Here is a 27,611-nt window from a genome sequence, read left to right as displayed (position 1 = left end):
TCTCTTTCTGCCTGCCTCTGTTCCCCTGTTTCTCTGTCCCTCTCTCTCCTGCTCTGCCTCTGTTGTCCTCTTTCTACCTACACTGTCTCTGTGTTTTTTCACAATAAGGGCAGGTGAGGACAATCAATCAATTACATTGCTGAACTACACGAGGACACACACATAGGACCGATAGTACAGACTGAGATTATTCAGCATAAAGCTCGCGAGGGGACCAGGCAGACGGTGTGTGTGTGTGTTTGTGTGTGTGTGTGTGTGTGTGTGAGAGAGAGAGATTGAACAGCATGGGCGGTCACATTTTCCAAACGTGACTGGCATGTGAGATCTCTAAAGCCCCTGGGGCACTCGGTCATCCAGGCTGGACCACAGCGGTCTGCTCTTAAGGGTTTACCCCATTACTTTGATGTCATCTCATCTGCATCACCCCCCCCCTCCCCCCGCCCCTATGTTTGTGTTTAGAGCAGAGTTCTGCTGCACATCTGGGCGGGTGAATACACACACATACATAAACACAGACACACACACACAGCTGTTCTGGCATTGCACACATGGCAAAGAGTGTGTCCCCCCCTCCGGATTTCAGATTTAGGGAGGAGCTACAGTGTATTATAGATTAAGCATCAAAACACCATAATGCTGCAGAATACAGCACTGTTAAGATACTGGTATTTTGGTTTACTGGCATGCATGCCCGTACCTGCCTATGTAGTGAATGTGTACGTGCCTCACAGTGTGTCCTGGATGCCTGATACTGTGGTATGTTCATACACGAGCAACACGGCTTGGTTGGAGAAGCTTGACTGCAGGTTGTTGTGTACATTTGTGTGTGTTTGTGCTTGTGTGTGTGTGTGTGGGGGGGGGGATCAGTCTTAGCTTGGTTGCAAGGCCTGTTCACCTCCAGGCAGGACCGGGGCCAGGCAGCACTAGACTCTGGCAGATGGAGGGCACAGCTGGGGTGTCATCTGTGAGTCAGGCTTCTAGACGCAGCCAGAGATCCAGCAAGAGGAGCGACGCCTCCCCACGGTATGCTGTGCGGAGGCGGCAGCTCACCTGCACGGACGCAGGGCCGTGGAACAGATGGACGGACAGACGGACTGATGGATGGACAGACAGTTGTAGTTTGTTTCAGTTGCTAAATGTTGCGTGGAGCCCTTCCAGTGTGGTGACACTGGGGGGAACTCTCTCCGTCCTCGGGCTGCTGCTGGCCTTTCACTGAGACATTCCTGTCTTTTGTATTCTCACATGAATCGGTTTGGTACTTTGGCTAGACAGACTGATGGTGATCTGAAGACAAACCACAGTTGAGAACCAGAGAAACCACAGAGGCAGGGACTTCTTGCAGACTGTTTAGTTAGTCCAGGGTGTAAATCCCTTTCTCCTTGACTTCTTTCTTTCTCCCCTGGCAGTACCAAATCTTTCCAAATCTCTACCGCATTAGGGTGACCAGCCTAGACAGGCCTACACTCACACACACACCCATGCTTGGAAATGCATACATACACACAGACACATATTCAAACAAACTCACTTTGCCTCTTGTTTAGCGGCAGTATGTTGCACTTGTCACCTGGGGAACAATGATATTGTCTCTTCTTTGTGAGTGTTTATTTAAAGCTTGAGGGGATCTGGTGGCCCTGGGGAAGGGCAGCAGAGATTCCCCTTATCTCCCCACCTCAGCATGGGCATGACGTTATCGCCCCGGGTCCCTCCTATCAGAGAGAACGCCTCCTCGTCAGCCGCTTGACCCATTGTTCCATGGCTCTGTCTCTACGACGATTTTACGAGCCCCGGCGCTTGTTGAGTGTTGAAGGAGAATGGTTGTGTTACTGTAGTAACAGGCTCAGTTGCCGAGGTGGGACAAAGACTATGATGTGGAGACGGATACCCCCTGTTGTGAGGGTCAGACAAGGGATGCGTCGTGACGGGGGTGGGGTGTGTATTTCTGTACAGCAGTCAGGGTGACAGAAAAGTCAGTCAGTCCTGTTAGATTACGATCTGATCACTCTGTCTCTTTCCTTCGCTCTGTCACTCACTCTCTCCTTTGCTCTGTCTTTCGCTCGAGGTGATTGGGCCAGCGGGCACATCCTGGAGAGTGCAAGGTTGATATTTAACCACCCCCCCTCCCCCTAACTCCCCTGTGGCTGTCGATATGAAGCCTGCATCTCTGCTGATGCTCTCTGCTCAACACATCAAATATTAACACACTCAACCTCGACTTTCCTTCTCCTTCTCTTTCTCTTTCCCTCATTCTCTCTCTCTCCCTCTCTCCCTCTCTCCCTCTCCTTCTCTCTTTCTCCCTCTCTTTCTCTTTCCCTCATTCTCTCTCTCTCCCTCTCTCCCTCTCCTTCTCTCTTTCTCCCTCTCTCTCTCTTTCCCTCATTCTCTCTCTCTCTCCCTCTCCTTCTCTTTCTCTTTCCCTCATTCTCTCTCTCTCCCTCTCTCCCTCTCCTTCTCTCCTTCTCTCTCCCTTTTGCCTAGGTGGGGAGAACATGGGGGGATGGGGGAAGGGTGGTCAACTGTAGTACTTCCTGTTCATGGGCCGGTGAGCTGCTTTAACAAAGTTGCTGAGCCTGCCTTGCACAAACACACACAAGCACACACACACAAACACACACGCCCACTCATAGTATTGCGTACACTCCCCTACATTTTTTTTTTAGTTAGTCAACTTCTGTTTCCTGGAATACAAAAGAGGCCATCCAGAGAAAAATGCACACTTGAAAACAAAGGATTATGGGAAAAGGTCTCAGGCTAAATATATCCTGGAGTGACGACCTGCACAAGCCAGGCAAACCTCAGGTTTTCAAAGGGAAGCAGCGTGCAAAGGAAGAGACCACTGAGAATAGGGTAAAGTCGATGAGCTCTCTAAGTGAGCGTAGCAGACAGGAAGAAAGCAGCGTTGGTCCAATAGCCAAAGCTTTTTATTGATTTGGCCCCGCCCCCTCTCACCAATGTTTTCCTTTTTACCTATAAATATGCCCTTGTTCCGAAACCTGACACAACACCAAGTGAGATTGAACCCTCAAGAATAGAACAGGTCTCATAATACTCATGTTGCATCCAAATGGCAATTGGCAGACTAATCCACAGTCTGATTTGATTAAATGCAGACAGGGCCCTTATAAATGCGTCACTTAACTGGAAAAATTCGAAGGGGCTCAAATGTAATCGATAAAATGTTTGTCAGCTTATCGCTCTGCCATGGGCTGAAAGATAAAAGAGGTGTATGAGAGAGAGCATGAGTGAATGAGAGAGAGAGAAATGGAGGAAGAGAGAGATGGAGGAAGAGAGAGATGGAGGAAGAGAGAGAGATAGAGGGAGAGAGAGCATGAGTGAATGAGAGAGAGAGATGGAGGGAGCGATGGAGTATGAAAGAATGAGTGAAAGAAAGAGAGAGAGTGAGTGAGGGCAGAGACACCAACAAGGTTAAACATACATTACCTGAGAGAACTCATTCAGGATCTGTGTTGGCTCCAAGATCCTGATGAATGAGACTGCAGAGCATGTGATGGATATCACCCACCCAAAACCCTTCTCTTGATCCCAGACTCTGACAGGACTCGAACACAGCCAGACGCAGACATATAAAAACCGCCAGGCATGAAAACACAGAACACACAAACAGCATCAACAGAACTGTCAGATGAGAAAAGGACACCAAACTAGACAGCGTGAAAGCTTTTTAAAAGGTCATCTATTTGAAGTTTGGAGTTAAATACCTCTCTAATATATTAAAGCCTTTGAGAATAACAGACCTATTGAACACATCTCCAACGCTGACCGACTGGTATTTGTACAGTTTAGTCGCCCCCCCCCCCCTTCCACCCCCCCCCCCCCCCCACACACACACACACACACATAGACTAAACTGCCAAGTAGCAACAGGATGTGCATTTTCTGGAGTGAAATTGGAGGCAGGTGGAGAGAAGGATGAGTGGGATAGAGGGAGAAGGAGAGAGAGATAGCGAAGGACAGAGGGAGACAGAAGAAAGGTTGAGACATACCAAGAGTGTGTGGGTGAGCGTGTTGGCAGGATCTCAGCCAAATCCAAGCTTCTCTCTCTTTTTCTCTCTCTGTGTCGCTTCTCTCCATCTCATGCCCCCACCTCCCCTCTGTGTTCTATCAGCATAAATGCCTGCATACATTCTGCACTACAGACAAGGATAGTGTTCCAACTGTTTACTACTGGCCCCCTCAACACTCAGTCACACACACATACACACACATACACACAAACACTTGTTCCTAGAAGTAAACCAAGATCTCAGAATCCCCCAGATCGATGAATGTAACATTCGAGCCCAGTGCTTTGACGGATTCAAACATGCTAAGGGCACTGTTATGCATCAGGGAAAGAAGGAACATCTCAGTTAGTCAACCAGATCACATCTGCCTAGTGACTACATGTTCAGACCCGACTGATCTGCTTTCTGATAGGAGGAATTGAAATCCTGTCCTTGAATGTGATCTGTCTTTCTCTCCCTTTCTCTCTTATGCGCTTTTTCTGAAACGCTCTGCTTCTATCTCTTACCCTATCGACAGAGAAAAAGATCAAATGACAGTTGGGAAGAATGACAAACAGAAACAGGAGGGGGAAGATACGTGTGAAACACACAGAGAGACGTAGTGTGAGTAGAAGGCGGAGCGTGTAAGTGTGTCAGCGTGTATGTGTGAGGGTGAGATACATGAGGAAACAGAGAAAGAGAGAGGAGGGCAGCTCACAGCTGTTCCTTGTCGTCTGTTGATTGAACGCTCAGACTGCCGCTCTCCCTCTCCTTCTCTCCCCATCTTCTCCTGTCCTCCATCACCAGCAGGACACATCAGCCACAACCTGCTCTCATCTCCTCACCCACAGGCCAGACTGTACTGCGGATCAAAATACTGTCTCCTCTCTAGAGAGGCCCACAGTGGATGGATGGGGAACTGGAGAGATACCACAAACTTGTTTGTCCTCAGTGGTATCGTCCAAAGGGGGTGGCATGCTCAGCGCAGGCTGGTAATCGAGCACAGAGAGCGGTCTTCCTAGGGTCTGGTTAGATCAGGGTTCAGACCCTGATGCCTCCCCCTGAGCTTCCAAGCTCCAATACAGGCTGTATACAAGCTCAATACAGGCTGTATACAAGCTCAATACAGGCTGTATACAGGCTCAATACAGGCTGTATACAAGCTCAATACAGGCTGTATACAGGCTCAATACAGGCTGTATACAGGCTCAATACAGGCTGTATACAGGCTCAATACAGGCTGTATACAGGCTCAATACAGGCTGTATACAGGCTCAATACAGGCTGTATACAGGCTCAATACAGGCTGTATACAAGCTCAATACAGGCTGTATACCGGCTCAATACAGGCTGTATACAGGCTCAATACAGGCTGTATACAGGCTCAATACAGGCTGTATACAGGCTCAATACAGGCTGTATACCGGCTCAATACAGGCTGAATACAGGCTCAATACAGGCTGTATACAGGCTCAATACAGGCTGTATACAGGCTCAATACAGGCTGTATACAGGCTCAATACAGGCTGTATACAGGCTCAATACAGGCTGTATACCGGCTCAATACAGGCTGTATACAGGCTCAATACAGGCTGTATACAAGCTCAATACAGGCTGTATACAGGCTCAATAGAGGCTCAATCAGAGGCTCCATAGCACCCAGGTACCGCCCCCAGCCCCCCCCACCCCCATCCAAACTGACAGGGGTTAAAAATAGCTCTGTGGGTCTGGGAGACCTGACGGGCGAGGGTAACTTGAGTAGAGGTGGAGGTTGGAGGATGCAGGGATGGGTGGAGGAGGCGCAGACGCACTGACTTAACCCTAAAAGACCTGGTCCGGAAAGTGGGCCATGGCGTATCTGAAACCCAATCCCATTCACCAGACAGGGATTACTGTCACCTCTCATTAAAGCAGTGTCTGTGTGTTTGTGTGTATGTGTGTGTGAATAAATATACAAGATGGCCTCGTGGTCATCACTTCTACTGTATTTCATATGGGGAGCACATTTTAGGGGAGTTCATGGTGATCAGTTCACATGAATACTTATTAAGCAGCATGGGCTTTAATGTGAATACTTATTAACCAGCATGGGCTTTAATGTGAAGTCGGAATTAACTTTGTTGTTCAACCTTGAGCAACATTAACAACAACCACATCAACACTAACTGGCAGAGGGGCTGACAAGGTGCAGTAGAGAAACACTGCTTCAATACTGTTGTGCCGTAACAGAGAGAGAGAGAGAGAGAGAGAGAGAGAGAGAGAGAGAGAGAGAGAGAGAGAGAGAGAGAGAGAGAGAGCGTAAAAGGGAGAGAGACATGCAGTAAGATGATAAAGACAGTCCTAAGGGCCTGTCCTCACACAGTAGCTGAGGGGATTAGGTCTGCTTACCAAGGCTCAGGATACACACAAGCAGCTCATCTCATCCATAAGCCACTACAATACTGAGAGAGGCAGGAGGAGATATTTGTTACCTGGTGGCTCCCAAATATACAGCAGCCTGTACACGATCATCAGTGTGTGTGTGCTTGTGTGTGTGTGTGTGCTCTCTTTGTTCAGTCTCTGGATCTGTCTTCTTCAGTGACGACAATAGCATGCTTGTGCAGCCAGGGTAACCAGAGCTCTCATTCAGTGAAGAGGAAAGTTAGTCATTCACTATTACATTTACATTTAGTCATTGAGCAGACGCTCTTATCCAGAGTGACTTACAGTAAGTTCAGGGACATTCCCCCGAGGCAAGTAGGGTGAAGTGCCTTGCCCAAGGACACAACGTCATTTGGCTTCGCGGGGAATCGATCCGGCAACCTTCTGATTACTAGTCCGACCCCCTCACCACTCAGCCATCTGACTCCCAGATCTGACTATTACCTGGAAGTCTGGAGTTAGCAGCTGATAGGAAAGCAGGAGAGAACAGCTCTCTAGTATATAGTATGCAGTGCACAAAATAAATCAATAACACATTACTGCCTTCACATTCATGCAAATATTCAGATAGTGTCAAATTCACTGGAAATGCTTTTGGTTGATTTATTGAGTTTTGATTGGCTTATTGATTCACATGACTTCATAATGGTATATATAAATGCTACAAATCATACATCGATTCCAAGACACTATGAAACTTAAAAACATAAATTTCCAAAGTAGTCCTAGATTATGACAAATGAGGTTAATGGTTATCTGATCAAATTATGTTCGATTCTGCACACAAGAATGATTACTTTCAGGCCTTTCTGACTTCCCTACCTTTCTAAATGAAAGAAATCGCTAAATAAATATTGCAACAGTTAACAGTAATACCATGGTGAAAGATTGCAGTAGTTGCAGTTGTGGTGTGTTGAATGTTGGGTAACAGCTAATGAATGTGGCACAACTAGTCCAAGAGCTAAACTGAGGTCTGAACTGTGAGCTGATACTGAGTTATATTACATATATAATTCTCAGACACCAAAGAGGAGCACTCTTAGATAACATCACAAGAAACTGAAACTGTTTCTGGAACATTATGTACCCTTTTATCTAATGCTTGTGTTGTAATAGATTTAATTGAACTCTGCCACATTCATCACCAATTTGCCATCCGATTTTGAAGTCGGAATTACCTGTTATTTTATGTTTGTGAAACAGTGTACTTTATATCATAATAGAATTGGGCCCATTTGGCAAAGGGAATAAAAAATTGTCTTTATGCTCTGTTAACAAAGTCATTTTACAGTACTGCTTTTTGATTAGTTAAGATCTATGCTTATTTCCACTCCAGTTTAGAGCGTTTCCCGCCTTAAACATGACATCATGTCTACTGTAACGACACAATGATGTTGGTGTGTGGGTCATAATGTGTAGAACAGGCGTGCCGGTGGAAGATACGGTGACAAGTTGAAGGCCAACAGATGAGTCAGAGCCCTGACTCACCTGTGTGTATGTGTGTACCAGTGTGTGTGTGTGTGTGTGTGTGTGTACCAGTGTGTGTGTGTGTGTGAAGTCCCAATCCACAGTCAGCACTACAATGGGTGTCACAATAATCTATTCATTGGCCAGTGTTAACCAGCAATTTGACCTTTGAACCTCTGCCCTCGTGTGCAGTGTACCGGGGAGGACAACTGGGTGGACAACAGGACGGTGTACATCTCTCACAAGGAGCCCCCGCCCGGAGCAGAGGCTTACATCCCCCAGCGTTACCCCGACAACCGCATTGTGTCCTCCAAGGTGAGTTTGGGACATCTGAAACATGACCTACAGGCATACAAATAGCATCATACATAAGTAACTGTGTGACCAATCTTTGGATTAAGTGCACAATGATAAATGTTGTAATTTAGGTCCTTAATTATTTTTCTTCCTCATTTACAGTACACGTTTTGGAATTTCATACCGAAGAATTTGTTCGAGCAGTTTAGGAGGATTGCAAATTTTTACTTTCTTATCATATTCCTTGTACAGGTGAGATGTATGACTGTTATGCAAAACCAGTAATGCTTGGAAAACTTTAACGCAACAGATGAGTTCTACAGCATAGTGCATGTACATGGCTGATTGGTGGATCTCTCTCTCTAGTTGATCATTGACACACCCACCAGTCCCATCACCAGTGGACTGCCTTTATTCTTTGTCATCACTGTCACAGCCATCAAACAGGTGACTCCCACACGCACAGTACACACACACACACACTTTCTTCCTCTCTCCCTCTCTCTCTGTAGTTGATTTGGGGACTGCAGTTAGTCATTAACTCCCTTCTTCTTCTTTACTCTCTTCATCTCTATTTGCTCTCTCTCCTCAAACCCCCCCCCCCCCCTCCCCCCCTGCCTGCATCCAGGGTTATGAGGACTGGCTCAGGCACAAGGCGGACAACTCCATCAACCAGTGTCCCGTCCTCGTGGTGCAGCATGGGAAGGTGATTCGCAAGCAGAGCCGCAATCTCAGGGTAGGTGGGCCACGCGTCTGGCATCGGCCCGTCGCCACGAGGACGTCACACTGACAGACCCGCCGTCAGTCAGGCACTCGGATACACAAACAGACAGGCATTCTGACACCCGAATGGACAGACAGCCTTTTAAGTTTACCAACGGTTTATCCTGTCTTTGGTTTTTGGCATTGCTTTTCTCTGAATTGCAAAGCCATATCCCTTTACTAGTGAGGATTGATGTTATCCACCTGTTGGGCTGTTGGAGGGAGATAGCAGGAGTCTGGGAGCCGGTGGGTGCCTGTGTGTGTGTATCTACAGTAGGAGCTTAGATGAAAGAGAGCCAGAAAGACTTCTTAGCGCGTGTTTGTTGGCAATGGTTGGTATTTTCCTGCGTCTAAACTATAGCTTTAGCTACTCTATAAATAGAGTAGACTCTATTTGATTTTGTTAGACACACAGACGTTTAATGAAAACAGAGGATTGATAGGCTGTGAGTGCTTCAGTATTATTGATACCTATGAATACGAGAAACCCTCTTTTATGTGCGCTGTATTCAATGTTGCTTTGGCAATTCCACTGTGATCAGTGTTTTTAAATGCTCAAATGAGTTGTGAGCACTAATTTCTACTGACATAAAAATGTATGTTTTTTCCTCTTTCGCTTCACAATTCTCCTCTTCTTTCCACATTTCACCATCTTTCTGTCCATCCCCCTTTCTCCCTACATTCACATCCCTGCCACCCTCCCTCCCTCCCACCCTCCCTCCCTCCCACCCTCCCTTCCTCCCTCTGCAGGTAGGAGATGTGGTTCTGGTGAAGGAGGATGAGACCTTCCCATGTGACCTGGTCCTCCTCTCCTCCAGTCGGGAGGATGGGACTTGCTTCGTCACCACTGCCAGCCTAGATGGGGAGTCCAGTCACAAGGTGGGTGCAGAGGGACGGGGGAGGAGGGGTCTAATGGAGGACTGTCAGGGTGGGAAGGAAGTGTCATCTTCCATTACTGCAGGGTGGTGTTGGTGTATGAGTTTTGTGTAACACATATGGTATGTGTGTAGGGATGTGTACATGTATTGTGTGTGTATGCACAGATGTGGGTGTTTTTCAGGGTGTGTATATTGACTAACCCTGTCCTCTCTGTGCCCTCCCCTCTCCTGTCCTGGCCCACACAGACCTACTATGCAGTGCATGACACTAAGGCCTTCAGCACAGAGGAAGACATGGACACCCTGCAGGCCACCATTGAATGTGAACAACCCCAGCCAGACCTCTACAAGTGAGTCTGCAGGTCTCTCTGCAAGACACAGCCCAAAGCTGCACCGCAGGCTGTCACGACAACCAATGAACATGCCCACTCCCACTCCCACTCCCCCCCCCCATCCCCCCACAAACACTGAGTAATTTCCTGTCCTCTTTCTGTCTCTCTGTCTCTCTGTCTCTCTGTCTCTCTGTCTCTCTGTCTCTCTGTCTCGATTTCTTTCTCTCACTCCATCTTTCTTTTCATAGATTTGTGGGCAGAATCAATATATATCTGAACAGAGACGAACCCATCGCCAGGTAATATATATCCAGAAAGTTACCCTCAAGATGTGGTGTGCTTTAGTGTCGAGGCTATCCCCAGGTCCGCGCTCTGTCTGGAGCCTGCTGGGAAGCTTCCCCTAATCTATTTCTTCCATCTGCATCCCTCCCTCCATTCCTCCCTCTTCTCCAACCTGTCTGTTCACAGGCCTTTGGGGTCAGAGAACCTTTTACTCAGAGGAGCCACACTGAAAAACACAGAGCACATCTATGGTAAGGCCTTTAATAATTCATACTTTCTTGGATAACTCATTATCTGTTGTCTGTCAGTTATAATTGGTGGCAGTGGGGGATGTGGGATTGCTATGGGATAAGATCACCGGCCAACTGGTACTACTTTACCAGTCAAGACATGTGCTCTGTGTCTAGACTGTGTGTGTGTGTGTGTTGGGCCAGTTGAGGCCTGTGTGCTGTGAATGAGTGACTGTGGGGGAGGAATGTAGTGTGTCACATACCACGCCCACATTAGAGAAGAGAAGGAGTTAAGAAGGGAGAGCAGAGTGGGCAAGGAGGGATTGGAGGAGAGGATGAGATCGGAGAGGTGATGTGTGACGTGTGTAAGAGCCGAATAATCTCATGCAAATATTTGTGTTGAGTGTATATTACGTGTCAGTACGTGTCAGAGCCTTGCGATATGCCTCGTGAACAAGTGGCTTACAAAAAAAATTGGAAACAGACATTTTGCCATGACACTGTGGTTTTCTCTCTACCAGCTGTGGCCATCTACACTGGCATGGAGACAAAGATGGCTCTCAACTACCAATCGAAATCCCAGAAACGCTCGGCTGTGGAGAAGTAAGCCCTGTACATACAAATGCACACACACACACTTCTATATCTTCCAATGGACTCATCAGCCCGCTCTTATATTCAGTATTAACACCTTAGCTTCCTGAGAAGTCTCACTCTGTTCTCTGGCGCCCCCCGCAGGTCAATGAATGCCTACCTGATCGTCTACCTGTGCATCCTGATCAGCAAGGCTCTGATCAACACAGCACTGAAGTATGCATGGCAAGCCAACCCTGACAGAGATGAGCCCTGGTACAACCACAAGACCGACAGCGAGAGGCAGAGACACGTTGTACGGCAGTACTGCAACTCCCACCATGCAACATTCCTTGCGTATAATTATGACAATCTTTATTGTATTTTTCTGTTCTTCTTTGACTGCTGCCGGTCATCTGAGTTTTTCTTTTTTTTTTTTGTGCTTTTTTCTTTTCTTCTCACGCTCTTTCCCCCCTTCTCTAATCAATACAACCCCCCCACCAATCTCTCCTCCCTTCTCCAGTTGATAAGGGCATTCACAGACTTCCTGGCCTTCATGGTGCTGTTTAATTACATCATCCCCGTCTCCATGTACGTTACCGTGGAGATGCAGAAGTTCCTGGGCTCCTACTTTATCATGTGGGACGACGACATGTTCGACGAGGAGCTGGGGGAAAGGGCTCAGGTCAACACCTCCGACCTCAACGAGGAACTGGGACAGGTACACACACACAGGACAGCTCCCAATGAAACACCCACACAGGACAGCTCCCAGAGAAACACCCACACCTGCCTCTCCTCTCTTCATGAGGTGGTATGTCGTTGCAGGTGGAGTACGTGTTCACGGACAAGACGGGCACCCTGACGGAGAACAACATGGAGTTCATCGAGTGCTGCGTGGACGGCCACGTCTACGTGCCCCACGCCGTCTGCAACGGTCAGGTGATGCCCGGGGCCGTGGGCATGGACATGATCGACTCATCGCCCGGCCCAGAGGGCAAGGTGAGTGGATGGAGGGATGGGGGCAGGCATGGGTGGATGGACGGAGGGATGGATAAATAGATGGATGGAAGAACTCTCTTAGAGTTAGGTCTATAGACAGATGGGTCGATGTTTGAATGAATAGAGGAATATATGGATGAATGAATAGCTGGATGGATGGAGGAAACATGTTTACAAACACCCATCCTTCTCAAAACACTATGTACATTAGGCTATATTTTCCTTCCTCACAAAGCCAGTTATTTACAGTTGGAGCTTTTTGCAGTATAGTAACAGTAACACAGAGGTTAAGTAAAGCTGAGACAATCCCATTGCCCCTGTCCCCTATACACCCCTATCCCCTGTACATGATTAAACTGCTATATACAACCCCTGATCCTCTAATAGAATTAAAACTGAAGCCCCTTAATGCATGTATGTACTTGTTTGTGTGCGTGTGTGAGAGAGAGAGAGCTTGCATCATAAAGGGGAACACTCTGTCCATAACCGTTTCCAGAATGTTCTGGGTGAACAGTAAAGCCAGACACTGATACCCGCTCTAAGGATGGCATATCAGTGTCTAGTCCCAGTCTCTTGTATCACAAACAAACGCGTGAGCCAGGGCCATGGACTCAGGTGACCCACCTGTGCCGTCATCTTGTGTGTGTGTGTGTGTGACATGCAGGAGAGCGAAGAGCTGTTCTTCCGGGCTCTGTGTCTGTGCCACACGGTCCAGGTGAAGGAGACGGAGACGGTGGACGGCATCAAGCAGGGCCTCCACCAGGGCAAGGCCACCTCCTTCTACATCTCCTCCTCCCCCGACGAGGTGGCCCTGGTGGAGGGCATGAAGAGGTGAGCCGCAGCCTCACAGACACGCACACTGAACTGGACTGGATGGACGGACACATGGACTCACTCATCCATTCACTCACTCGCTAACTTGCTCACTCATTCACTCACAAGCCTTCCCTCCCCCCATACGAATAATGGTCTGTCCCCCCTGTCGCCCTCCAGGCTTGGTTTCACCTATCTCCGACTGAAGGACAACCACATGGAGATTCTAAATAGGGAGGACGAGATCGAGAGGTGAGAGCCCTCCCCATTACTCCTGACAGTGGTGCCCGGGGCAGTGCATCACTGGCCAGGTTCTAGCAGCCTCCATGGTCGCGGCCCCGCTAGGAGCTGTGGTACAGGACGCTTTGCAGTTCAGCCCGCTGCAGTCTGGAGCTAAACATAACACTGCAATCTAGTTGTGCATGCTTTGGGCTGCATGTTGAAGCAGCTCTTCACTGTGCTGCTGCAGGTTCCAGCTGCTGGACGTGCTGACCTTCGATTCAGTCAGGAGAAGGATGAGTGTGATTGTGAGATCCAGCACAGGTACAGCCCCAGATCCTACACACTGTGTGTGTGCGTGTGTGTGTGTATGTGTGTGTATGTGTACATTATGTGCACCTGTGTGTTGTATGCTAATAGAGGTGGCTATATCTGTGTAAGTAGGTCAATAGCCAGATGGCATACTAATGACTTTGTGATTATGATTTGAACTGCTGTCACTGTGATCCTGTGGATGAATCTGTGGTGTAGTAATGTGTATGTGTGCGGTCTGCAGGAGAGAACTACCTGTTCTGTAAAGGGGCCGATTCGTCCATCTTCCCCAGGGTCATCTCTGGCAAGGTGGAGCAGGTCAGGGCCAGGGTGGAGCACAATGCTGTGGTAAGGACGCACACACACACACACACACACACACACATGGACAAACACACACACACACACACACACACACTCACAAATTAGGCTGTAAAAGCCATTCCCAATACTCAAAGTCATGGTGCATTTATCGTGTTAGCTGGTGATGACTGGCCGAGGGGTCCAGCACTCAGAGCAGTGTTGTCATGGAGCATCTACCATGAAGGAGGATCCACCGAAGCTCCTGGCTTCTCTCACAGACGCTGACAGATTGAGGACAGGCACGCTGCCAGCGACGGCATGACTCTGAACGCTGTTCCAGTCGCCGTTGGCAACGGCGCTGACTTGTTTCTGCGAACTGTCAGAGAGGACAAGTTTCCGTGGTTACGTGACAACGGCACGTCCATCAACAGGGACGGTGTGGGACCGGTGGTGGCTGAGAGTGAACGATAGAGAGAGAAAGAGAGAATGATGAGCGGTAGAGAGAATAAGAGGCAGACAGAGACAGATAGAGAGAGACAAAAAGAACAGGAGAGACAGTCAGTGCAACCATGAAAGATTGCCCAGTGTCTCAACGCATCTCTCTCCCTTTTCCTCTCTCTCTGTCCCTATCTCTCCCTTCCTCTTGCTGCTTGACCCCCCCCCCCCCCCCCCCCCCCCCCCCCCCCCCCCCCAGGAGGGTCTCCGGACGCTGTGTGTGGCATACAGGAAGCTGAGTCCTGCCCAGTATGAGGAAGCGTGTCACCTGCTGAACGGGGCAAAGCTGGCCTTGCAGGACCGGGACAAGAAGCTGGCTGAGGCCTACGACCTCGTGGAGAAGGATCTCATCCTGCTGGGAGCCACCGCTGTGGAGGACAGGTACCCACAACACTTCTAGAGCCTTCTAGAACTTTTATTCCGGGCACTTACAGCAGAACGTCAACAGAACATGTTTTAAGTGTGCTTGTGTCTTTATGCAAGCATAAATATGGAAAATTCATAAGCTGACAGGAAAGTGGACCTCATACCTGTGTATGAAATGTTCTACTCTGTGCTGGAAGCTATTGAACTGGCTAGCTAGCGCCTCAAGCTCTGGGGACAGGGTTAACATTAGCTACACCCATCAGTCAATATGACCTCTCTGCAAGACCCCGGTGCTGTCAGCTAATGAGCAGCTAACAACATTAGAGTCTCGTTGGGATCGATCTGTGCTAGATGTTGGGTCAGGCTGATGAAGTGTAGCCCCACTGACGTTACACAGGTTGTCAATACTGAAAGAGTACGTTAGAGCAGGGTTCTGCATGGTGCTGGGTTATGGGAAACGGAGGGTGTGTGCGTGTGTGTCGGCTGTGACACTAATTACCAGGGAAGTGGGGAAGCGAGACTGCACAGAGCTGGGATTCCAAATTGCAGTGCAGTTTAATTACAGACCCCAGTTTGCTGTGACCTTGGCACACACGCACACTTACTCGTCATACACGGATACTAACAAACTTGACACTTTCTAGCCCCCCTCGTCTAACAGACTTGCCTGGTGCAACCTTCACCTCCCCCTCCCCCCAGACTCCAGGACAAGGCAGCCGACACCATCGAGTCCCTCCACAAGGCGGGCATGAAGGTGTGGGTCCTGACCGGGGACAAGATGGAGACGGCGGCAGCCACGTGCTACGCCAGCAAGCTGTTCCGCCGGAGCACCGTGATCCTGGAGCTGACCACGAAGCGCACGGAGGAGCAGAGCCTGCACGACGTGCTGTTCGACCTCAGCAGGACCGTGCTCAGGCAGCAGGGCGGCATGACCCGGGACAGCCTGTCCGGGTGGGTTGAAACAAGTGCACCACATCAACATCAGACATGGGAGAAAGCGCTGGTCACAAACACAGTGGTTGCACTTGAGTTGTTTCTCACCCGCTACCGCAAAATGATTCCCTGGTGAATGGCAGCTGTGAGACACATTAAACGTATTCCAATGATACTGATCTCTGTAATGGACACAGATCTGATGCTCACACACACTCTCACGCCCCCCTCCCCTCCCTGTATGTGCAGACATGTACAGCTTATCAATGCCCTCTGGGTGTGTTCCCCCAGCCTGTCAGGAGACTGCCAGGACTACGGCCTGATCATCGACGGGGCCACCCTGTCTGCCGTCCTCAAGCCCAGCCAGGACGACTCCAGCTCGGGGAACTACAAGGAGATCTTCCTGGAGATCTGCCGTAACTGCAGTGCCGTGCTGTGCTGCCGCATGGCCCCCCTGCAGAAAGCACAGGTAGAAAGCATGCAGAGACCTGCAGAACGCCTCCTTGGCCTGGATCCAGTTTTTTTTTGACTCACTGCTGAGACGGTACAGCCGATACAGTTTGAAGCACTGTGATGTATGACCCTGAATGTGACCACCCCCCACCCCCCTCACAGCATGGAGACTTGAACCCTGTTGACTTTGTTCCCCCCCCCCCGTTCCCCCCCCCCCCCCCCCCCCCCCCCAGATAGTGAAGCTGATCAAGGCATCCAAGGAGCACCCCATCACGCTCGCCATCGGGGATGGCGCTAACGACGTTAGCATGATTCTGGAGGCTCACGTGGGCATCGGTCAGTCTCCTGTAAAATACCTGCATGGCCCGCCATCACCCTCAGCTATAAGTATACTGTTAGCTTATAATAGCTACAGGTGTACTATTATCTACAATTAGCTATGAGTGTAGGTTCTGTCCAAGCTCACGGCTTTACATTTTTGTAAAATGAGTCTGAGCCATCTGATTGGCTAGACGCTTACATTGTACGCCCACAGGCATCATGGGTAAGGAGGGCCGGCAGGCGGCTAGGAACAGTGACTACGCCATCCCAAAATTCAAGCACCTGAAGAAGATACTGTTGGTGCACGGACACTACTACTACATCCGCATCTCTGAGCTGGTCCAGTACTTCTTCTACAAGGTTGTCTGCTCTTTTTACTCTGGTTTGGGGTTCATGTTCACAATCTGTTCTTTTCTCGTAGTTACACCTGATCTATCTTTTTTCTCTTCCCAAAGACTTCTCCAAAACAATAAAAATAGAAAAACACATTTTAAACTTCAATATATTTTTTCTTTCCCCCAGAATGTTTGCTTCATTTTCCCACAGTTCCTCTACCAGTTCTTCTGTGGTTTCTCCCAACAAGTAGGTCCACTGAGTGTCGATGCTACAGATGCAACAAAAATCATCTTGACCTGTTTCAACATGTTCAGAACTCTCAGTGAGCATGTGTTCCGTCTCCCTCCAGCCGCTGTATGACACGGCCTACCTGACTCTGTACAACATCAGCTTCACCTCCCTCCCCATCCTCCTGCACAGCCTCATCGAGCAGCACATCAACATGGACATCCTCAAGAAGGATCCGTCCCTCTACAGGTACGTTCTGTCTGTCTGTCTGTCTGATGGATGCAGAGGAGCAGGTATGTAGTGGTCAAATTGAAGTGGGTAAATGGTGGATTTGATTATTTCTTTATTATTAAGTTTCATTTAGGTCCATTAAGATGGAACCGGGATGGTTGGCTTGTTACCTGCATCATCGTATTTGAAAGCATGTTAGTAGGCTTGCGTTTGTCCTTGTCTTAACGCGATGTTGTGCGAACCAAAAACAAGTTTAAAAACATGAGTTGACCTTAGGCTACTCTGTACTTGAGGCCTTTTGCTGGCATCTGTGGGAGTGGGAGCACTCGATGGTCTCTTCCAAAATGATGGCAGGACAAGGACCCTTTTATGTTAGGTGAAAAAACGGCCTGATATAATGTGTATCCCCACCGTAACTTTTGCTAGAAAAGAGCAGACATCTCCATATTATCTCAGGTTGTTCATTGTGACCAAAAGAACATAGAAAATAACACACATGGAGGAAAGGGAGAAGAGGAGGGAGTGAGGGAGGGAGGGAAGAAGATAATGGTTTCATTGTCTGGAAAGGATACAAGTTCTGCCAATGGTCAGATCAACTTTCTACGGAATGTTCATCTTGGGGACGAGGCTGCTTATTTCAATAATTGAAAAATCCAATTTGTCCTCAGCAAATGCTACCCTCTCTGTGTCCTGGAATAAACTTTGCTGCTTTCCAAAACTCACGTCCTGAGGAGCGAAGAGTCACAAGATGCTTGCATAATAAACAAACACAACAGAAATAGGCATCTCTCACGCTCTTGTTTGTCTACATTTTTGATAATTATAGTGTAATGTTGCTACTTGGCAAACACACATTTATGAGGTATTCCAGGGTAATGTGGAACTTTCCTGTTAACATTAGCCTTGTGTAACCTTTTGTTTCCTCTGGTTTGCAGAGACATAGCTAAGAACTCGCTGCTACGTTGGCCTATCTTCATCTACTGGACCTTCCTGGGCTTGTTTGACGCTGTTGTCTTCTTCTTTGGTGCTTACTTCCTGTTTGACAACACCACCTTCACCAGCAATGGACAGGTAAGGGTGCTGTTGCCACGGAGACCTCGTAGTCAGGTCATGTTTTGAAGACTCCTGAGAGTGTAACTCATTGTGGTTGTCTTGGCCCATGAAGAGATTCACCACTCAACATATTTTTTCAATATTCTTTCCTAGTTATTTCCATGTTTTTTAAATGACATTTTTCATGGGATTGAGTTAATACACGTGACTAACCCATGACTTCAATGTCGTTGTTCTGTACATTAAAACATTCACTTGTAGTCTGTAATGATATGGGAACTGAGTGTTGAGTTCATGTTGTTGCCTGATGGTGATAATAGGTTTGTGGTCATTTTTGTAATGCCATTAAGGATCTTCCTGCCTGCTGATTCACTTCCTGTGTTCCTCTGCGTATAAACCACAAGTGGGGCCTGTCATTCACACCGACAACACAATAGCATGTTGGGTTTCCAGCCATCTCTGTCTGTGCTCTATCATTTGTTACTCTCACACAAACCTTTTGGATTGCTTGGATTTCCTGTTTTCCAATTGATTTAAACATGTTTTGATCCAGACTCCATCTTTGATTTTCTTCTTCGTCCTACTCTTCTTCTTCCTCTCCTCTTATCTTTGTGTTGCTTTTTCTTTTTGCTTCTCTTCCTTTCCTCAGCTAATGACAACCAACACACAGATGGTAAGCCTGTCCCTATCTGTCTGTCATCCCAGTTTAGTTTTAGTTGGACTGTTTTATACCCTCGTCCTTCTCTCCACTCTTCGCCACATTGCATAACCGAAACGCCCATGATCACATCATCCTATAGGGGTCCTCCATTCATCTTATGTCCCACCTCCACTGCGTGCTCTAAGCCAATCAGCTGTATGTGTATGTATAGTAAACCCCCTCTCCTAATGCCACTCATTCATTATGTCCTTGTCTCATTGTGCGGTAGACATAGACGTGTGTGTGTCTGTCTGTGTGTGTGTGTGTGTGTGTGTGTAGGTATCACTGTAGTCTTATGAAGGACTATAGTATGGTTAATATGTCATTAAGTCCACATGATGTACAGTGCCTTTTTTGTAATTCAACAAATCTCCATACACTCAACAAACACATATGATTTGTGGGATATCCTTATAAAATGACTCTTCTGAAGATACACTATTGCTTGTTCTGGGCCACAATCAGGGCCTTTCACAGCATGTCTTGTTTGCCAGTTATTATTTGAGAACATAATGGACTGCAGTCCGAATCGGTATGCCGAGGGGAACATTTGTGAGCATTTCGATTCAGTCTGGGCACACTCACCAAGCTGCTTTCCATGCTGCCACTTAGGCCATCATGATTCTTCCTCATTCCTCCACCTCTGCTCTTCTCCGCCACCGCAGCGCAGCCCTGTGTCTTTCAGACTGACGCCATCGCAACTCCCTGTTAGACCGTGAACTCATTTGTGAGACGACACATGTGACATGATTCGACCTCACCAGCTGTCATGCCAGCTTCCTTTCGCCATATCATATTAGTCTCAGCGGTAGGACTTGTCCTTGACGGGGGTCTGTTGGGTCCTAACGTCTTGTGGTCTAACTTCTGTGTCTGTAATTCTTTCTTTGTTTCGCAGATGTTTGGCAACTGGACGTTTGGGACGCTGGTGTTCACTGTGCTGGTGTTCACTGTCACTCTGAAGGTACAGCCAGCCACCTCTCTAGTCTCAAGTATCCCTCCTCCTACTATTTTATAGCCTGTTTCACTCTGTAGACAGCAAACATATCCTTGCCATTCACAGTCTTTAGGTCCAAGCAATATCTGTTACTCTGTCTTGTTAGAAGTTGCCCCTTCCATCTTGCCTCAATGTAGTTGATCTTTCTTGGTTGGATTGTAGGAAGCACCTTCCACTACTACTGCATCTCTCCACTCACCTGGCTGTCTCTGTCTGTACATGTCCCCTCTCTTACCGTTGTCCCTTCGTCTTGGCTCTCATGGTCTCCCTCCTTCCCTCCATCCTTCTCCTCCTAGCTGGCCCTAGACACGCACTACTGGACGTGGATCAACCACTTCGTCATCTGGGGCTCCCTCCTCTTCTACGTCATCTTCTCCCTGCTGTGGGGGGGCATCATCTGGTAGGTCCCCTCCCCCCCCCCACCCACCTCAAAGACAGCTCCACACTGCCGCTCAGTTTAGGGCAGGCTCGTGACGGACCCTTTCACAGCGTGTAGTGGTTGAGGAAGCGCAAAGCTGGCTTCTCAAAGGACCTTAACCCATCCTGTTTGATCATCTCCCCTCCTCGTCCGACCCCCCTCTCCTCCCAGGCCCTTCCTGAACTACCAGAGGATGTACTACGTGTTCATGCAGATGCTGTCCAGCGGGCCGGCCTGGCTCAGCATCATCCTGCTCATCACCGTCAGCCTGCTGCCCGACGTGGTCAAGAAGGTGCTCTGTAGAGCACTGTGGCCCACCACCACCGAACGCATCCAGGTGAAAACACATGCACCTGCCTGCCTCTGACGTTGTACTCACATTTCCGTTATGGGGTTTTGATATTACATGGTTAAATGTCAATGTTTATACATACGATGTGTTGGTGGGATGAATGTGTCGTAGAGCACATTGTGATTTAATCCGTGTTCACTACTCGCTGGACGGCAGATGTGTGCTGTCTATGGATATGTGCCTGCTCTACAGGAAGTAAGTGAGTGGTCGCGTCTGTGTGCTGTGTTGCACTTGTTGGAAACAGTAACACAGGGAACCACGCCGGTTCTGAAGAACTGGGTTGTTTATCGACTGTGTGAACCTCACGGCCCAGCTCCATGCTGGTTGTTGGTTGCTTGCAGTTGTTTATCATTTCAGTCTCACCTCTCTTTGAGACGTGACCCGGGAGTACCTTCCTCTAAAGTCTTCCTGTTCTGCCTCGCCTCTCCTGAAAGCCTTGTCCCCGACATGACTTCGGAGGAGAGCAACCCACTGACAACTGTTCCTTTCTCTCTTCGTTTAACTATCGTTTTTAAGAACCGCTCTCTATTAACCCCTCTCTCCTCTCCTCGCTCGCTCCCTCCCTCCCTCCCTCTCTTGTCTTCCCTTCCCGTGACGTTTGCCCTCTGCCCTGGCTCTGTCTGGGTGTCGCTGGGTGGCAGACTAAGCAGCCGTGCCTTACCTCGGAGCAGTCTACCATCTTTATGCTGTCCCAGACCTCCAGCCGAATCAGTTTCTAATCCCCGTCTGACTGACCAGGAGGTGACCCCTTATGACCCTCTCTGCATGCCATCCTCCTCTCTCTCTCTCTCTGTCTCTCTCTCTCTTTCTCTCTCTCTCTCTCTCTCCCTTACTTCCTCTTTTCTCTTCCTCTCCCTCCCCTTCTTTCACCCTTCTCTCTTTCCCTCTTTCTCTCTTTGCATGCTTGTGATGGCCGCTCCTAGCTGTCATTCAGTGTTGCATGCCCACTTTCAGTGTACTGCCTGCTGCTGTAGCCTTGCATGTCAGTGTCTGGGAGTGTCTTTGCACATGACCCTTCACAAGACGGGTTTCAGACGACAACGATGCTGGAAGCTGTTTCTCTGAAGATGGGTCACAGTTTTCAGATCCCTACCGTTATTGTTTAAGTAATTGTTTTCCAGCAAGGAACACCAGTCCTCAAGAACAGAGGCTCTTTTGTGTTTGTGTGTGTGTGTGTACGTGCTTTTTGGCACGTCTACCCTGTGTGTATTTGTGTCTAGTTTGTCATAGGCCTGCTGAAGAAATGTTCAGTCAGTGTGTCTGCCTGTAGACGCATTGAGCGTGCTCGTGTGTCTTCTGTCCACAGTGTAGGATGACAGATAGAAAGTTTGACAAGGCTCTGATGTTCAGCCATGACTCCCTGCTAGACGGGGGGGTGTCCACCTACCAGGCCTAGCATCACCACGGTAACCGATTGGTAAAGAAGACGGTCGTACTTGGAGATGGCCATAGAGAGGGTGTGGCCATGACTGCTACATGTACATCTGCCAATTGGGTGGTTTGAAAAAACAAGGGGTTGTGGGCAATGTTTTTTTATGGCTGTCACACCATGACAGCTTTGCCTACTACATCACATGATTATCTTTCATTGCATGATGATGATGATGCTCTTGAAACCCCACCCAATGGGTGAACGTATCGTGCCAGCAATGTTGGTTATCAACCTACAGTATAACAACATGGTCACACTCTCTCTGTGTGTGACTCCTGTGATTGGATTGGAGTGGGCTTATGAATAAAGGGAGTGGAGTGGGACTTTGCCTTGTGGTCCTCAGGTGTGTGTGGTTTGTGTCTTGTTTTTGGTTTGGGTATTTTTACTGCTGGATTTGATGGACTAACACCAATTGTGTGTGTTTGTGTGTTAGTCTGTGTGTGTGTTTGTCTGTGTGTTTGGGTGTGGTGTGAATGTATCGTTCGGCCCAAGTTCACATGCTGTTCAGTCCCAGACTCGTCCCATCGCAGTGAAACACTCCCTCTAGTGGTTTACAACTGTACTGAAGTTGTCGAGGACAACATACTGGGGCTGAACAGCTTTATACTCACACGTCCAGCTCTCATAACATGCATGTTTATGAATATGCCTTTGAGTTTGCACACGTTTTTGTGTTTTTCTTGTTTGGTTTTATCTGCGCATTCTAACGGCTTCTGGTGTGTTCTGAATGTATTGTCGCTGGGGTTACGGCTGAGGTGTGGATAGGTGGCTCTCCCTTCCCTTACACAAGTAATAATACCTGTCCTCTTGTTCTCCTCTCTGATTTCTTCCACCCCTTGCAGAATGCAGACAAGCTGTACAAGGGCCAGCTCTCAGAGTTCACCCCCATGGCTTCTCTCCACGCCCCCAGGAACAAGAGGGCCGAGCCCCAGAACCTCAACCCAAGGAGGTCTGAACCATTCACCAAAAAGCTCATGTTCACCCAGTGGCGGAGGAAGCCCAACTACTGCACTTTCACCCCTCTCATCCGATTCGCTGGTAGCTCTCGTCTCTCCAGAGCGGGCTACGCCTACAATGGGGCGGGTCCTGAGACTTCTGTGTAGACCAGACTAGTCTAGACTTTGCTTTACAATACATGTCTGGGACCAGAGCCTACAATCCTGTCGGTTATTTAGCCTGCAGTTTGCAAGGCGCCAATATCGCCCCCTGGAGGTCTGTGGCCCAAACCCCACCTGTTACACAGGTCCTATTACTGTAAAAGACTACAGGGGTACGCATGGATGCTGTTCTAAGGCTGTGCACTGCAGGGAAACCTGATGAAACCTGACGGTTCTCAAGAGCACCTAACCGATATATACTTACAGAAGAACAACCCTTTTTCACAGCACACAGGTCCACACACATCCACCCTGCGCCCCAGCGTTGTAGCTGAGGGGACTCAGAGGAGCCTGTGGGGTCAGCTGTTGGGCTGTTGGGTTGTCAACTCTCCTCGTGATGTCACAAACAAATCCCTTAGGCTGTCGATGGTGTTGCGTGTGCTCTGACTGACCAAATTGTCCTGTGTCTTCTCTTTTTTTCTTCTTTACTTTGTTCTCTTCCTGTCTGCCTCTTCTAGAACAAACTGGTGTTGCCTCTGTGCAAATCTGTTTTGGAGGAACACACCATAGGATAGATTTATCTTATCCTATTGCATTGTAAGTGGCCAGGATACAGTGGTAGCTCACCTTAGCTAGACAAAAAGCATTACACTGTGTGTGTCTGTGTGAATGTGTATGTGTGTGTGCTTTCTGTATTTATAGTTTAGTGTGACTATTGTGTCTGTTTAATGTGGTGAAGTAGAATTATTCTCCCAGCCCTCCCATGTGACTCTCCCCTAACTATGTCACTTCCTTGTAGAAGACCCATATTGGGCTTCTCTTAGGCCCAGGACCCCTTGGCATTAGTATACTGCACCTACAGTAGGATCCCTCGTCTGCCTTAAGATGACAGTATGCTCTCAGTAAACTGAAACCAAAGGGTTCTGAACAGAAAGACAGTACCGGCTCAATTCCATTTCCATTTCAGTCTTTGTTCCTTTCCCTTTCCTCCTACCCCCTTCCTTGTTCACATTATGGAAAATGCTTGACAGGGAAAGACCATGGGGCTTTTAATTACGCACGTTTTTGTCCTTTAGTCTATTAGGCATGTTACATTTGGCGGGGTAGGGGCAGAAATGGACTTTGCCTATGAAGACAAGGACAGATGACGAGGTGTGGTGTATGTTTGGAACCTAGCCATTTAGCCTTAATGCTCACCGGCAGTGAGAAGTAGACTTTGTATTAAATCTGGAAGGGAACGTGTCCTTTACCCCCCAAGTAAAGGTGCTAGAAGCCTTAATGGAGAGATGGAGTACAGCTACAGCATGAATGTCACATATATGTAAGATACAGTATATATAGTATAAAATAATGAGACTTTAGACTGCGCTTTTTGTAATATGGCATCTGACTAATTGGGCTTACACCCCTACAAGTGTCACAAGATGCATATAATAGCCTAACGTTCTTTGTAGAGTCTTCGTAGGTCATAGATACATATCATATTATAATCTTGGGCCTTATTGTAGGTGTTATCTATCTCTACGTCCTCATGTCCTCTGTGCTGTTCTCACCTTCAGAGTCTCCTCGGTTATTCATGCCTTCCATTTTTGCTTTTCTTCTCTGATCCTCTCCTCACCCTTCGCATCTCTCCTGTCCTTGAAGCGACACTTTGGCGGATACATCCTTTCAGTCCTCCTCCTCCTCCTCTCCTCTTCTCTCATCCATTCCTCCAATCAGCCAATCATCCTCTAATCCATGCACTGCTTCAGCTTGTTTGGCATCCCTCAGTCCATTCATGCATCCATCCATCCCAAAGAGACACAACCACCTTTAAAGAAAGAAAGAGCAGAGTGGGAGATATGTATGGTACTTGCCCAAAACCAAGGATTTTATAGACACAATTTGAACAGCTTGAAAGGAGGTGCCTTGTGGTACTATCTGAAATGTAACTCAGTATGTGCTCTACATCTGTTAAATGTGGTGGTCTGTATCTGTTAAAGCCACTTCGGGTCACAATGACCTTTTCTGGTGCTGTGTTGAGCATGTGGGTGTGCATAGGAAATGTCAAGACATGAATGAACGTTGTCCTTCTGGAAAGAAAAGGCATGACTCTTCATTCAGGACAGACAGACAGTCAGAGCCATAATACTGGAATGTTTTAGCTACCGTTGCGACAAGGTTAACACAGAATGAATTCCTAATGAATGATGTATCTGTGAGTTCTTTTGGAGTGACAAAGCGAATGCCACTAGGGTCATGGGTTTGGATTCAATGGACTGGGGTCGTCTGTGTGGGCGATCTGACTGTGACTGTTTCTTTTTAATGGGGGTGGGGTGTTTTGTGTATATTCATGTTGAGTCACGTAGACTGTTGGCATGCACTTGCTGTGAGTCACAGAAAGTATCCCTGGTCCCACAAAGCTTGTGTTTTTGCAGTCTGCATTCTGAGAGTGGATATCAGCAGCATCTCTAACTGATGGTTCTGAAACCTACTGGACAAACATGACGTATTTGACTCATTCCCTGTGGCATCTCATCTACCATGTCTGACCTTGCAATGTACTTGCTTAAAAAAAACTTGCACTGTTTCTTTACCATGGAAATTGATTATCCGTATTGATCAAGTTATGTGACATTGAGATTCATTGGGTAAAATTTCTAAAATCTCGTCTTGTCTTGTTTCTAACTAGTTTCTAAGTTCTTAATTCTTTTAAGATCTATTTTTATCTTTTGTATTAGGAGGTAAATATTGATCTTCTGACTATAAAGTATTGTGAAAGATTATAGATAATGTGCATTTTACTGTTCTAGTTATGTTTCTTGTTACAAAAAAGAATCCCTCAGGATAACAAATGTATAAGAAGGCCTGTTTTTATTATTACAAAATACATCCTAAACCTATCGGATCACGTATCGTCTTATTGCGGCCATAATAGCAGCCACAAATGCTATTAAACAAATGTCTAGCGAAATCATTGCTGTTGACTTCATTTTGAATGAATCTGACACTAGACAATAGAAAATTAGGGCATAGAAGTGATTTAATGCCCATTAGAGCCCACCCTTTGATCAGAATCATTTAAAGTAGATATTTAATTTTTTATTTGCGATAAATCATGTTTTGCTACTTTTCTATTCAGATGAAATGGTCAATAAACTTGTTATTTGTTTGAGATGAGTTTTGTAACAACCAAAATACACAAAAAAGATATAGAAACAACGAGAGAGAACCATCTAAATCAAAACAACATAGCTTTACGATTCTGCTTCCAACACTATACTTAAAAACTACGCCTAAGAACTAACCCTAAGTCCTGACTAAAAGAGTTTCTGCCTGTCTGTAGAAGTCAAGTTGTTCTAGGCTTTCTGTACAGCATTGACTACAAAGGCTGATAAATGGTATGACTATATATTCTCTATATTGTCCTACAATAATGTTTGTTTGCAGACTTAGTGGCAAGCTTTACTGATTAACAGAATGTGTATTTCTCTTTTTGAATGCGATGACAGTGTTATGATATGACTCATAACCGAGACTATTTCTGTAAATCCATGTATTTATCTGTTCATTCTACAATATACATAAATATATAGCAATGTTAAATTAATGTACAGTTTTGGGGTCTTTTTTGTATACAGTTTTTAACAGATTCATATCTGTAGACATCGATTTTTTGCCAGCCTTTCCGTAGCTTTTAATGCAAAGAACTGTACATTGCTTGTAATAAAAACAAAAATAAAAAATCAATTGTTTTTCCTAGATCATTATATAATTATTCTGTGCCAGACTCAGTAGACAGTACTGGTATAGTGTCATGTACATATAACAGGTGGTTTCCAAAGTTTTAAGGAATCAAATTCACTCTCCAACCACAGAGTGGTGCTAGAGTATGGCTTATTGATGTTCATTGCAGTCACCAACAGGATGATACTGAGCTAGTCAAAGTTTGATGGGGACAGGATAAGAGCAAAGCCACTCAATTACTTAATGTCAACATCCTTCTCAGTTTTCTTATGCTTTTATATCCTGGATCATGTATGGAGATTAGGCCATCTGTCAGAGGAAAGATAGGTGGACCAGTGCAGGTCCCTGTCAAATCTACTGTTTCACGAACAGAGTATATTTCTACAGTAATCCATCCATTTTGACAAGGGGACAAGAGACAGGTGAAATGATTAATATTCTATATATTTATGTACATTTACTGAACATAGTTTTACAATGCCAGCTTAATGGCCAGCCGTTATTCTTCAAACATGTCCCTTGTGTTTCCCTTCGTCTTAGTGCAACACGGGTAAGCTCACTGGCAAAGTGTTTTATTTGGG

General features: G+C 47.2%; 1 protein-coding gene across 4 annotated transcripts in view; it reads left to right on the top strand.

The window, feature by feature from the left end:
• The window catches only part of atp11a (ATPase phospholipid transporting 11A), a 39,193-nt gene extending 12,155 nt beyond the window's left edge, over nucleotides 1-27,038 (top strand). The window contains exons 2-30 of one of the 4 annotated variants that reach the window (XM_047030340.1): nucleotides 8,085-8,207; nucleotides 8,352-8,441; nucleotides 8,556-8,636; nucleotides 8,818-8,925; nucleotides 9,702-9,830; nucleotides 10,076-10,179; nucleotides 10,410-10,460; nucleotides 10,630-10,694; nucleotides 11,195-11,276; nucleotides 11,412-11,562; nucleotides 11,770-11,967; nucleotides 12,075-12,248; nucleotides 12,913-13,079; nucleotides 13,242-13,313; nucleotides 13,531-13,604; nucleotides 13,837-13,940; nucleotides 14,590-14,771; nucleotides 15,456-15,707; nucleotides 15,939-16,158; nucleotides 16,376-16,478; nucleotides 16,678-16,823; nucleotides 16,986-17,045; nucleotides 17,149-17,276; nucleotides 18,194-18,329; nucleotides 19,907-19,972; nucleotides 20,302-20,405; nucleotides 20,595-20,760; nucleotides 22,082-22,181; nucleotides 23,050-23,137. In XM_047030340.1, coding sequence (XP_046886296.1) covers nucleotides 8,085-8,207; nucleotides 8,352-8,441; nucleotides 8,556-8,636; nucleotides 8,818-8,925; nucleotides 9,702-9,830; nucleotides 10,076-10,179; nucleotides 10,410-10,460; nucleotides 10,630-10,694; nucleotides 11,195-11,276; nucleotides 11,412-11,562; nucleotides 11,770-11,967; nucleotides 12,075-12,248; nucleotides 12,913-13,079; nucleotides 13,242-13,313; nucleotides 13,531-13,604; nucleotides 13,837-13,940; nucleotides 14,590-14,771; nucleotides 15,456-15,707; nucleotides 15,939-16,158; nucleotides 16,376-16,478; nucleotides 16,678-16,823; nucleotides 16,986-17,045; nucleotides 17,149-17,276; nucleotides 18,194-18,329; nucleotides 19,907-19,972; nucleotides 20,302-20,405; nucleotides 20,595-20,760; nucleotides 22,082-22,171 — 3,426 coding nt within the window. In that variant the 3' untranslated portion in view covers nucleotides 22,172-22,181; nucleotides 23,050-23,137. Of the gene's footprint in view, nucleotides 1-8,084; nucleotides 8,208-8,351; nucleotides 8,442-8,555; nucleotides 8,637-8,817; nucleotides 8,926-9,701; nucleotides 9,831-10,075; nucleotides 10,180-10,409; nucleotides 10,461-10,629; nucleotides 10,695-11,194; nucleotides 11,277-11,411; nucleotides 11,563-11,769; nucleotides 11,968-12,074; nucleotides 12,249-12,912; nucleotides 13,080-13,241; nucleotides 13,314-13,530; nucleotides 13,605-13,836; nucleotides 13,941-14,589; nucleotides 14,772-15,455; nucleotides 15,708-15,938; nucleotides 16,159-16,375; nucleotides 16,479-16,677; nucleotides 16,824-16,985; nucleotides 17,046-17,148; nucleotides 17,277-18,193; nucleotides 18,330-19,906; nucleotides 19,973-20,301; nucleotides 20,406-20,594; nucleotides 20,761-22,081; nucleotides 22,193-23,049 lie in introns of all 4 variants that reach the window. The other 3 variants (XM_047030342.1, XM_047030339.1, XM_047030338.1) reach the window with 3 other exon arrangements.
• The last annotated feature ends 573 nt before the right edge of the window (nucleotides 27,039-27,611 follow it).

The sequence above is a fragment of the Hypomesus transpacificus genome, chromosome 12, assembly GCF_021917145.1.
Source record: "Hypomesus transpacificus isolate Combined female chromosome 12, fHypTra1, whole genome shotgun sequence".
Lineage (NCBI taxonomy): Eukaryota > Metazoa > Chordata > Actinopteri > Osmeriformes > Osmeridae > Hypomesus > Hypomesus transpacificus.
This window is presented reverse-complemented; position numbering and strand designations above follow the sequence as displayed.